Below are 13,642 nucleotides of genomic sequence, written 5' to 3'. Positions count from 1 at the left end.
CTAAAAATAAACTAATCCATAATACCTACCACTTACAAAATAGTTCACATTATAAATTGGGTAATGCAGCACAATAAGATGTTGATATTTCCAAAACACATCCCCAATTCATTTTATTCTTAGCGCATTATACTTATCCTCGAAAATGGGGAAAATAAAAATACTTAGAGGCCATAAAGCTTTCCCTGTTATTAAAAAAGCAAGACATCTCCCCACTCAAGAACATTATTTCACGTTCTGCATACTAAATATTCAGGAAGTACTGGACCTAACACTTTCTTAGGGAATCCACTAGTTCTACTATAACAGGTCCAACGCTTTCTTAAGATTGGTAAAAAACTGTAGTCACTGAATATAAAACACAGTCTTGTAAAAAGGATCAGATGGATTTCCAATACAAAACAAAAATAGATCAGATTACCGTGCCTGGTGAATAGCCTTAGAAAAAAAATCCAAAAATTTGGGATTTAATCCATCGGTCTGTGAACAGCATCCTTTGGTCACAACTTGAATTATTCTTGCCACCAAAACTCTATTAATGTCTTGTGAAGGTTTAAGATATAGACTGCAGTACACAGAGAACAATTCTTAAAAAAAAAAAAAAAAAAAAGTATTAGTTATGTTTTTAAAAAGAAAACTATCAAAACATTTAATTAAATGCCACAATTCAAATTTCGGTAATCCCATAAACAAAACATTAAAAATTATACTAATTTATATTTAATACAGTTAAAGAATCCCATCAACATTTAACTTTATAAATTAAACTGTCTTCAATACAGGAACAGGGCTTCCCTGGTGGTTCAGTGGTAAAGACTCTGCCTGCCAGTGCAGGAGACACAGGTTTGATCCCTGGACCAGGAAGATCCCACGTGCTGCAGAGCAGCTAAGCCTATGTGCCACAACTACTGAGGCCCACATGCCTAGAACCTGTGCTCTGCAGCAAGAGGAGCCACCATGAAGAGAAGCCCAGGCACAGCAACTAAAAAGTAGTTCTGCTCACCACAACTAGAGAAAAGTCCCCCAGAGACAAGGACCCAGCACAACCAAAAATAAAGAAATAAAAATCATTAAAAAAAAAAAAAGACAGGAAAAACTATAGGCAGCAAAGTATGTGAATACCAGTTTAAGAGCCAGACCTCAGACTTAATTTCTCTATTCCTAAATTCCTTTGGCTAGGCCCAAGAAAGCACTTGAGACAGTGTGTTCTCCATAGTTTTATATTGTTCTATGCTAGTTGCCTAATAATGTGTATATAGTGTGTCAGGAAGTGTGAAAAGACTGAGACTTTACGCTATTTGCAATCTAACAAATTAAAATACCAGGGGACTTCCCAGTGGTCCAGTGGCTAAGACGCCACACTCCAAATGCAGGGGCCCAGGTTCGATCCCTGGTCAGGGAACTAGATCCCATATGCAACAACTAAAAAGATACTACGTGCTCCAACTAAAAAGATCCCACATGTCACAACTAAAAGATCCTACATGTCGCAATGAAGACAGAAGATCCCATGTGCCACAATTAAGACCTGGTGCAGTCTATGGGGTTGCGCAGAGTTGGACACGACTGAAGCGACTTAGCAGCAGCAGCAGCAGCAGTCAGATAAATGTAAAAAAAAAATTAGAATACCAGTTTTATGGATACTGACAGAAGACATGAGATTCCTAATCAGAGAAAAAGGACAATTTCTCACAGCAATGATGGGTATTCAGAGTAGCCAGAATGAATAGAGTAGCCCATGAGTAACCAGAATATCTTTATTTTTTTAAAAAATTTATTTTTGGCCGTGCTGCGTCTTCACTGATACGAGCAGTGGACACTCTCTTATTCCAGCGAGCGGGCTTCCCACTGAAGTAGCTTCTCTTAATGCAAAGCACAGGCCCTAGGGTGTGTGGGTTTCAGGAGTTGCAGCTCCCAGGCTCTAGAGCACCCACTCAGCAGTCGTGGTGCATGCGCTTAGCTGCTGTGTGGCATGTGGGATCCTCCCAGCTCAGAGATTGAACCCATGTCTCCTGCACTGGCAGGTTGATTCTTTACCACTGAGCCACCAGGGAAGTCCAAGAGTCACCTTTTTGTTTCTATAATTTTTCTTTATTGTTTTCTGTGTTCATTGATTTCTGTTATTCTGCTTGAAGTCTTTGGATTTTTCTTTTTCTAGTTCTTGAGATGGAATCTAAGGTATATGTTGATATACTTGGAATTTAAGGTATATATTGATATACTTACATATATATACTTGATATATTTCTTCTTTTCTAATGTAGTCATTTAATGCTATAAATTGCTCTCTCAACATTGTCAACATTTGTGAGATGTGACTAAAGTAGTGTTTAGAGAAAAATATATTATATTAAATGCATGTACTGGGAAAAAAGCTCTTAAATTAATGATCTACATTTAAGAAACTAGAGAATGAAACCCAAAACAAACAGAAGGAACTAAAAATGTAAGATCAGAATCCGTAATCAAAGAGGCAATATCACAACAGAGCCTAAGCATTTTAGAAGGATAGTAAGACACTATTTAAGAACTTTACACTCATACTTTCAACAGCTTATATGAAATGGACAAATTCTTAAAGAAACAAATAATCAAATATCACTGAAATATATAACCTAAATATATTGCATCTATATTGCATAACCTAAATCTTACATCTATTAAAGAAACTGAGTTCATAGTTAAAAACCTTACAACAACCATGACCTTCAAATTCAATATATAAAATAGATAATACATCATGCCCTAGTAGGGTATATAGCAGGAACATAAGGTTGAGTCAACCTATGAAAAATTAATCAACATAACTCACTATTATCAATAAACTAAGACAAAAAGTTCTATGATTATCTCAATATATGCAGGAAAAAATTTAACCTAATTCAATAACCACTCATGATAAAAAACCATGAGCAACCAGAATAGAAGGGAATGTCCTCAGCCTGTATTAATAGCTAACATGCTAATGAGCAAACACTGAATTTTTCCACCTAAAACCAGGAACAGGACAAGAAAGGATGTCTGTTCTCACCACTCCTAATCAAAATCATATTGGAGGAAAAACTATTAAAACTCTTGGAAGAAAATAGAGGGGGAAAGTTTCATGACATTGGATTTGGAAGTGATTTCTTGGAAATGACCCCCAAAGCACAGGCAACGAAAGAAAAAATAGATAAACTGTATTCATCAAATCAAAACCTTTCGTGCATCAGAGGACACTATCATCAGAATTAAAGGCAATCCACAAAAGTCTGTATAGTCTAAGCTATGGTTTTTCCAGTGGTCATGTACAGATATGAAAGGTGGACGATAACAAAGGCTGAGGGCCGAAAAATTAATGCTTTCGAGTTGTGGTGATGGAGAAGCCTCTTGAGCGTCCCTTCTTCAGCAAGAAGGTCAAATCAGTCAATCCTAAAGGAAATCAAACCTGAATATTCATTTAAAGACTGATGCTGAAGCTGAAGCTCCAACAGCCTGCCACCTGATGTGAAGAACTGACTCATCGGAAAAGACCCTGATATTGGGAAGGACTGAAGACAGGAGGAGAAGGGGACGACAGAGGATGAGATGGTTGGATGGCATCACTGAGTCAACAGACATGAGTTTGAACAAACTTCACTCCAGGAGTGAAGGCCAGAGAAGCCTGGTATGCTGCAGTTCTTAGGGTTGCAAAGAGTTAGACGTGACTTAGTAACTAAACAACAAGGAATTGTTAGGGGAAGCACACTGACTGAAACCACCCACCCTGGCCAGACACCATAGCAACCATTTGCATGAGTTGTTTTATGAAGGAGGTCCTGGTAAGGAACACAGAGCTATTAAGCCACCACCAACTGGAAGAGTCCGTTGGAGAAGGGGACGACAGAGGATAAGATGGTTGGATGGCATCACCGACTCGATGGACATGAGTTTGAGCAAGCTCCAAGAGCTGGTGATGGACAGGAAAGCCTGGTGTGCTGCAGTTCATGGGGTCGCAAAGAGTTGGACATGACTGAACGACTGAACTGAACTGCAAGAGTTCAGGAAAGGTCAAAAGGTGACACCACGTGTCGAACCACCTCCCAGAATCCTTCTTGCTGACATCCATCTTGGATGAGCAATGCTTGTGCCACCAGGAAGGACTCTGAGTCAGAATGACTGGCCAAAGACAACCCAGAAACTAACCTCATCACCATAAACCCCAAGACTGTGAGCCACGTGGCAGAGCAGTTCTCCTGGGTTCCCTTACCCTGCTGCTTTCTGCCTGGGCACATCTTCCCAATTAAATATCTTGCTTTTTCAGCACATGTGTCTCCTTGGACAGTTCATTTCCAAGTGTTAAGATAAGAGCCCACTTTTGGGCCCTGGAAGGGGTCCCCCTTCCTGCAACAGAATGGGAGAAAATATTTCCAAACCATATATCCGATAAGGGATTAATATTCAAAGTATATAAAGAACTCCTACAATCCAACAACAGCCAACCTTATAAAAACTGGGCAAAATATTTGAATAGACTTTTGTCTAGAGATGATATACAAATGGCCAAATAAGCATATGAAAAGTTTGACATCACTAGTCATTAAAGAAATGTAAACCAAAATTACAATGAGATACCACTTCCCATATATTTACCTTACATTAGGAATGCTATTATCAAAAAAAAGAAAGAAAATGAAGTGCTGGTGAGGGTGTGGAGAAATTGGAACACTTGTCCATTGCTGGTGAATATATAAAATGGTGTAGCCCTTGTGGAAAACAGTATGGTGAGTAGTTAAAAAATTAAACATAGAATCACCACATGATGCAGCAATTTCACTTCTGAATATATACCCAAAAGAACTGAAAGCAAGGACTCAAAGAGCTATTTGTACACCCATATTTATAATAGCATTATTCACAGAAGCCTAACATACAAACAACCCAAGTGTCCAATGACAGATGAATGGGTAAAGAAAATGTAGTATATATAAACAATGGAATATCATTAAGACTTTAAAAGGAAGAAAACTCTGATGAATGCTACAACATGTGAACATTATGTTAAGTGAAATAAGTCATTCAGAAAAGGACAAATATTGTAGAATTTCATTTATAGGAGGTAGCTAGAATAGTCAAATTCAGAGACAGAAAGCAGAATAGTTGCCAAGAGCTGGAGGAGGAAGTAGGGCAGGTTCTTATTTAGTGGATACAGTTTCAGTCTGCTTCTGCTAAGTCGCTTCAGTCGTGTCGGACTCTGTGCAACCCCATAGACGGAAGCCCGCCAGGCTCCCCTGCCCCTGGGATTCTCCAGGCAAGAACACTGGAGTGGGTTGCCATTTCCTTCTCCAATGCATGAAAGTGAAAAAACAAAGTGAAGTCGCTCAGTCGTGTCCAACTCCTAGCGACCCCATGGACTGCAGCCAACCAGGCCCCTCCGTCCATGGGATTTTCCAGGCAAGAGTACTGGAATGGGTTGCCATTGCCTTCTCTGAGTTTCAGTTTAGGAAGAAGAAAAAAATTCTAGAAATGAGTGGTGATGGTTGCTCAACAATGAATATTCTTAATACCACTGATTTGTATACATTAAAATGGTTAAAACAGTAAATTTTATGTTATGCATATCTTATCATTAAAAAATACTTATACTGAGGTCTTAGCCAATATAAGGTGAAAAAAGAAATCAGGCCACATGGCTCAGTAAAACTCTCTATTACTTGCAGATGACATGACTGTCTAAACAGAAAATTCCCCAGAATGAACAAAAGAGGTGTTAGACCTAATAAGTGAGTGATTTTAGCAAGGTTCCCGATCAATATGGTATTTCTGAACAATATGGAAAAGAAAATGTTTTTAAAAGACAGTAAACTTTACCAACTACAGCAGTATAAATCTAACAAAACTATACAAATTCTGCATATGCTGATAAATCAAAAATGACCTAAATAAATGGAGAGATATATCATGCTCATGGACTGGAAGAGTCTATGTTGTTTAGATGTCTGTCTCTCCTAAATTGTTCAACAGGGTCAAAACAATCCAAATAAAACTGCTGCAGAACTTTTTGTAGAAGTTAACATGCTGATTCCAAAATATATAGAGAAATGTTGGTTTAGTCTTAGGCCATCTTCTCATCTCATATTAAGCTCTCTACCTAGACAATTTCATCCATAACAATGGTTTCAATAGCCACCTCTACCAAACACATTTTGAATGTAAACACCTCTTGAGCAGAGTTTCATTGAGTGAAGTCACTCAGTTGTGTCCAACTCTTTGCGACCCCACTAACTGTAGCCTACCAGATTCTTCCATCCATAGGATTTTTCAGGCAAGAATACTGGAGTGGGTTGCCATTTCCTTCTCCAGGAGATCTTCCAGACCCAGGGATTGAACCCGGATCTCCTGCATTGTAGGCAGACGCTTTACCAAGCCACCAGGGAAGTCCAATTAGAGAAGTAAATTTCAGAGAAGGTAACTAACTAGAAAAATTCAACAAAAAGACTGATTATTGTAAGTGGAGGTAGTTTCCTTAAAAATACAGAGAATTTCAGAGAACGTGCCAGATGATGGAATCATTATACAGAGACTAGAGGAATGACTGTCTATTTTTCAGAGAGACCCATTGTTACAAGTAATAATTAAAATGTACAAAATCCTAAATATTTAGGCTGAACTATTTTGGTGACAGATGTGTTGGAGTATCCTAGACATCACTGGCCTATTCTCCAAAGGCTGCTTCTAGGCTTTCTGAGGCCCTGTTTGAGACACAACTTCCTTTGTGTTCAGAAAAACAGCAAAGGCCCCAGATAGATAAGAAATTAACCAATAGCTGAGAAAACCTTTATTCATGTAGGAACAGTAGAATACAGCTCAGGGCACCGATTAGGTCATGGTTTTACAGTCCACAAACATCTTATCTTGAAATGATAAACTGACAGTAACAAAATATAGATAAATGTCTATTAAATTATCACAACTTATCTTGAATACTTCTCAATGAAAAATACTGAGTTTCTAAATTTTCAGAGGCAGATATATTAGAAGACTTTGACAGCTGGCTTAAAGTCACCTCATTAAAGCCAAATACCATTCCCACCCACTAAGCCCACCCAGAGCCAGAAATACTCTACCTCTGAAATCAATAAACTCAAAAATTTCAGTCTCTGACCAAATTTCCTTTGTGGTCACTTAGTACTTCTCACCTAGAAACTAAACAATTCCTCGCTGGCATCCATCCCACTCTACTTACCTTCTAAGTCATTGACTCCTATATATTCTATTATAGTAGTTTTTGATAAAGAATCCACCTGCAATGCAGGAGACCTGGGTTCAATCCCTCAGTTGGGAAGATCCCCTGGAGGAGGGCATGGAAACCCACTCCAGTGTTCTTGCCTGGAGAATCCCCATGGACAGAGGAGCCTGGAGGGCTACAGTCCATGGGGTCGCAAAGAGTCGGACACAACCGAGTGACTAAGCACAGCACAGCACCTTACCAGTAACCTGCTAACTTCCTAATCCAATTGATACTTCTGTGTCTTACTACCTCTACAACACTTGAAACACACCTCTTCCAACTTGAAACTCTCTTGCTTTCCCTTTTATGACACCTCTCTCTGTTTTCTTCTTTCTACTCTATGAATCATTGTTGAGTTTAGGTGTTACTGATCTGTGAACTCACTTCCTTCTAACTTTTGGTTTACTTTGTTTTTTTCTGTCATTGGACTGCCAAGCCTTTGAGGAGAGATATGGCATCTTTCAATTCTGCAATTTAAGTTCTGATAGCAGGCACCAAATACATTATTAGTGATAATAATTTAGGAAGTAAATAATACATAAAAACTGTTAAAATCTATAACCATTTAATTTTACCAAGGTACTGTTAAACTGTGAGGTCATTTGGGAGATATATACAGTCTCTCAATGCTCTTTTGGCAAAATTTCATTTCACAAGGAAAAAATCACAAGCAATAAACTTCAAAACATACCCAGCCACTGTTGCTGAGATATTTCACACCAGTATTTCCTCACTGAAAGAATGTCCTTCAGCAATATATTGCTACAATCAGCTCCATAAATAGCACCACTGGATGAATCTTTCACTGTATCCATGATATAATTCAACAGTTCTTGACATTTCAGCCTGGGTGCTCCTATTTAAAAATAAACAAGCAGAAACATTAATCTCAAGAAAAATATGTTAAGGATGCTTGAAACAGCAACTGTATGAACCTCTTTCTCATAAAAGAGTGATCAGAAAATTACGGCCCTTCGGGCAAAATTCAGCCAATCATCTGTTTTTAAAAACAAAATTTTATTAGACCACAGACATATCTATTAACTTACATATTGTTTATGGCTACTTTCATGCTAAAATGGCAAAGCTGAGTAGTTGAGACAGGGACTATATAGCCTGCAAAAGTCAAAAACATTTATATCTGGTCCCTTTACCAATCTGCTAGTCTGACAAATCTGCAGGATTATATAACAAAAACAATCATTCACTCTATCCTTAATAATTCACAATTTCTGACATTAGACCTAAAATGATTCAAAGTTTCTCGGTGTTTTTAATAAAAATATGAATATATTAGAATAAGATATTAAGGAGACTATTATTTACTTTGAAAAGAAAATTATTTTCAAGTCCTATAATAGCATTTATTGCATACTAATATATAAGGCTATAATTTTTAGTTTTGTTTATTAGAGGTCCTGAAAGTTTTATATATATATATGTATATATATATATATACACATAAATACATTATATATATATATATATACATATATATATAAAATGGATATATTCTTAAAGGTAACAACATACATTTAAAAATTACTTAGTTACTTTTGTTACAGTAAATCATGCTGGTGTCACAGTTGAAATTTTTCATATTTCACTACTAACAACCTTAAAATTGCATATATATATTTTGCTGTAAGCTATGAGCAAGTCATTATGTACATCGGAATATATACTAGTTTAGAGTTTTTTGTGATAAGACTAGTTGTATTCAGTATAGAAGTATGATAAATAAAAATACACTGATACAACTAAAAAAATCATTGCTCCTTGGCCTTTTGCCTAAAATATTATTTTTACTAATGACTTGCATTATAATTTTAGAAATCTGGCTAATGATGAAATGTACAATCACAATATCCTCTGCTGTAACAACCTGTGCATTTCTCTCTTATAGTATTTGTAATATTTTCTTAACTATAACTTCTGTCATAGTTGAACAATATTTGCTTACTGGTTCCTTTCCAGATACCTCTTTTTTTCTCATCTCTGTTTCTTTCATCAAACCTTAGATGTTAAGCAAGTCTGGCAAGATTTAGACATGTGTTAAATTCCCATTAACCCTCAAACTGTTTGAAAAAAAATTTAAGAAGTGAGATAACATGATAGTAGCAGCCTGGTCTTGCTCTGAAATTAACAATGTTTAAGTTACAAAGTAAAACTCCAAAGAAAAAAGTCTTAAATAAAAATATACTTTAAAATGTGATCCCCATTGCTAATTTTGCAATAGAAGGGTTTTTTTCACTTTAAAGCAAAATTCTAAGCTGCATACTTTTCTGATGGGCTACGAATGAGCTACAAGTATCTTTCATTCAATCATAAACTCTGTAAGACCATATTAAGATTTATTAAGAGCCCAGCAGTAGTAGCCAAGAACACAGATTTTAATAGATACAGAGCAAAAGCAGGTGCAAAAACATTTCAGTGTGGTTTTCTTTTGTCTATGGCTGGAGTCTCTTCTCAGGACTTGGAGCTATTCACATGAAATGGCATCTCAGAGGAGACAGAAAACTAAATTTTTGCTAAAGCCATTGTCTTTAGACTAAACTTGCATCCTATCGTTCTGAAGTATCATTTACTAACAATTCTATATCCTTCTACTTAATAACGTTTACCCATATTCGGCTTTTCTGATTCTTAAACTAAACTTGGCATCACAAAGCCACTTTCTGAAGAGTAAACAATTTGAGTCCAAGTTCCTAAACAAATATTTCTGCTTCTAGCTTTTCAGCACTGTATGACAACCATTTCCTTATAGAAAGCAATTTCTGCATTCTGGTTCAAAAATATTAGCTTTTCAAAACATCAACCGTGTAAGTATAAAATGGGAGCTATGCGGCTCATCAGGAGCAAGAAAGAACTTGTCTTTTGTTTTTTATTTATTTATAATAAGCACGGTGCTGGTTGAGTATGGGTTCTGACTGCCAAGAAAGCTAATTGATCTTAGAATGAATTAGTTAAAGTATAGAATAAAAGATATCCAAGCCCTGTTCCACTCCATACCAATCAGAATATGCCTATAAGACTGAGTCCCACACATTTTAAGAGAGATAATAAAACTGAAGAATATTTACAAAAGTGACACAAAAGTAGGCCATATGAGCTAAAGGAAGTAGGTTGTTTAGCTTATAGAAGAGGACCCAGGATATATCATGTCTAACTTCAATTATCTCAAAGGACATCATATTAAAAAGATTAGTATTTTTCTGTATTATCTCAGAAAATAGAAGCAGTAACAAACAGACAAGTTTTCCCTACTATGAGAACTACTCAAAGATAGAAAACAAAGTCTCAAAGGTATGTTTAATCATTGAGACTATCTAAGTGCCAGGGATATATAGATGGGATTCAAGAAAAATGGGTAGATGAAATAATTTTTTTTTCCAAGCTCTAACGAGTAGATTCCTGCCATGTAAAGTCCATAATTAAGGTCCTGTTTCAGTAGCCTCTGGAAACTCATTTCTAAACTGCAGGTGATACAGAAAAAAAGGAGGATGTATTCTGTCTGCCAGCGGAAGCGGAGGCAATGGAGATTGCATTCCAGACCCAGCGGCCGCCAGCAGCCTAGACACCTGCATATGACAAAGGTATGGGGATCCAGGAGGAGCTGAGAAGTGCATTAAGTGTTCAGATTTGAAAGGCATCAAACCATCCCTCCAGCTACAAAAGCACCTTTGAAAACCATGACATTATGTTTAGAGTAAAACAAAAAAAATGTTGTTTAGTCACTCAGTCATATCCAGCTCTTCATGACCCCATGGACTGTAGATGGCCAGGCTCTTCTGTCCATGGGATTTCCCCAGCAAGAATACTGGAGTGGGTTGCCATTTCCTTCTCCAGAAATACTATCTTTTAATTCTTTCAACCCTGAGATTCTATCATTCTATGCTTATATAACAGGCTTCCCTTGGGACTCAGCTGGTAAAGAATCCACTGCAATGAGGGAGTCGTGGGTTCAATCCCTGGGTTGGGAAGACCTCCTGGAGAAGGGAAGGGCTATCTACTCCAGTATTCTGGCCTGCAGAATATTGTATAGTCCATGGGGTTGCAAAGAGTTAGACATGACTGAGCGACTTTCACTTTCACTTTTTCACTATGCTTGTATAAATTCCTCCAAATATTTGAAGCTATAATATTAAAAATCATTATATGTACTAGAAATCAGAGTTAGTACTCAACTTTTATCTCACCATATTCAGACCAAAGTCATGAAACAATAACCCATTAAGCTAAGTAACAGCACTTACTTTTATTTGCACATTTGATGAAGTCCTTGACCAAGCTACTGATTTCTTGCATCTTTTTCTGCCTAGTGGCTTGTGTCGAGGCTGATACATTTTGTCTTGCTGTTCTCAGATATTCTGTTTCTTTCTGAATATATTTCTGTAAAAACCTTCAAAAAAATGAAATGGAATTCCAGAAACTTGTTAAATACTAACATTATTTTTTGATAGTTTCAAAGTGTTCTTCATGCCATCATAAAGAGCTTTTAAACCACACTTCTTCAAACAAGGTACACTAACCAAAACAATTAAATTTCCAAGGCCAAGCCCTCAACACCAATTTAAAGTCTGGTCTACCAAGTTCTTAATCTATTAACTTCCATGATTTTCTACTGTTTTCCTGCTTGCTTTCTCATTTATCATCAAAAGCTTGCAATACAATTAAGAGCTCTCAATTCTTTCTCACCTCTTTCTGCTATTTAGTGCATGACATGTATGCGTGTGTGTGTGTGTGTGTGTATTACATGACCTACTATTAGGGAAATTAAAATGGAGGAAGTCTTCTCCAAATTCAGAAGCAACCGAGTAGGCCTGTCACCTGCTTCTGATCTGCTTGGACACTGCCTGGATTTCACACCTGCCTGCAAGCATAGCAAGTCAGGGGGCACTTGAGATAAGAAAGGAATGGATCTTGGAATCTCTTAAGCCCCTGAGGACCTGGCCAGTCCCCCAGGGTCTAAAACGTCTTAATGACTCACAAGGTGAAACCACATTGTAAAAACTAAATCAGAGCTTCATTTGTGCATGTAAACTGAAGATGATATCAGTTAGTGGCCTGGGATTATAAATGAGAGCCCCTAAAATAGCAACTTGAAGTCTCACCCTTGGGGTGGACGTACAGCCCAGGACCTTTTCCCAATTGGGACTCCAGATTGCTGTTAACAAGGGACTTCCCAGCACTGTTTAAGTCTGAATGTCGGTTGGCCCAATTTGGTGATGTATGTGCTGTTACTCTTCTCTATTGTTTCTATTTCTGTTCTTTTAATAACTGCAAGGAGATCCAACCAGTCCATCCTAAAGGAAATCAGTCCTGGGTGTTCACTGGAAGGACTGATGTTGAAGGTGAAACTCCAATATTTTGGCCACCTGATGCAAAGAGCTGACTCATTTGAAAAGACCCTTATGCTGGGAAAGATTGAGGGCAGGAAGAGAAGGGGACAACAGAGGATGAGATGGTTAGATGGCATCACCAATTCAATGGACATGAGTTTGGGTAAACTCTGGAAGTTGGTGATAGACAGGGAGGCCTGGTGTGCTGTGGTTCATGGGGTTGCAAAGAGTCGGACATAACTGAGCTACTAAACTGAACTGAAATTAAGTTAAATAATCATCTATTAAAAGTTGAACTTATTGATTTGTAACAAGTGATTTCTTTTGTTAACAAATCCTTTGAACCTAAAACAAAAGTAAAACTTTCAGCAAAATAGGAACCTCCTTCCTAAAGAGTTGGTAAGGTTTCTAGCCCTAATTTAAATGAAGTCTGCCTATAAGATATTCATGATTAGCTAGAAGTGTTAGGTACACAGATGGCCTACATGATCCGCTAATGCAAAATATTCATCTTTAGATAATAACGGTATTTGTAGTAGGCTTTTCTGGGGACTCAGTAGAAAAGAATCTGCCTGCAAATGCAGGAGATGTGGATTCAAAACCTGGGTCAGGAAGATCCCCTGCAGAGGAAATGGCAACCCACTCCAGTATACTTGCCTAGGAAATCCCACGGACAGAGGAGCCTGGTGGGCTAGACTCCATGGGGTCACAAAAGAGACAGGAATAAGTGACAAAAACAACAAAAATTATTTGTGGGATCTGAAATAAAGTAAGGAACCACAGGAAAAGAAGTGTGTATTTTTCATGTTATCCACAATGAAATCCTCAATGGTATGTCTAGTGTCAAATAAAAACTAAAAAATAAAATAGATTATCTATTCTAAACACTCAAGAATGAATATATACTCATATTTCACTAGACTGAAAATGTTCTTTCAAGTTTATCAGTATTCTACGTTACTTTAAAATACTTTATCTTTCCCAAGTCTTACCACCTATTTCAAGTTATGAATGGATTTCATAACTGAAAATTATGCCTTTATATAAAAGC

General features: G+C 37.2%; 1 protein-coding gene across 15 annotated transcripts in view; it reads right to left on the bottom strand.

Moving 5' to 3' along the window:
- ATM (ATM serine/threonine kinase) overlaps positions 1-13,642 on the bottom strand; it is a 155,115-nt gene that overhangs the window by 129,937 nt on the left and 11,536 nt on the right. For 13 of the 15 annotated variants that reach the window (XR_015141808.1, XM_086339054.1, XM_086339040.1 and 10 more), the window contains 3 exons: positions 11,506-11,651; positions 7,941-8,105; positions 422-587 (listed from right to left, as the gene is read on the bottom strand). Coding sequence is in view for 12 of the 15 variants with exons in the window: in XM_086339054.1 (XP_086195180.1) it covers positions 422-587; positions 7,941-8,105; positions 11,506-11,651 (477 nt within the window). In the remaining 3 variants the exon portion in view is untranslated. The remainder of the gene's footprint in view (positions 1-421; positions 588-7,940; positions 8,106-11,505; positions 11,652-13,642) is intronic. The other 2 variants (XM_086339051.1, XM_086339052.1) reach the window with 1 other exon arrangement.

This window comes from Bos grunniens, chromosome 15 (assembly GCF_055505025.1).
Source record: "Bos grunniens cultivar Pamir isolate PY7600 chromosome 15, Bosgru_T2T1.0, whole genome shotgun sequence".
In the NCBI taxonomy this organism is placed as follows: domain Eukaryota; kingdom Metazoa; phylum Chordata; class Mammalia; order Artiodactyla; family Bovidae; genus Bos; species Bos grunniens.
This window is presented reverse-complemented; position numbering and strand designations above follow the sequence as displayed.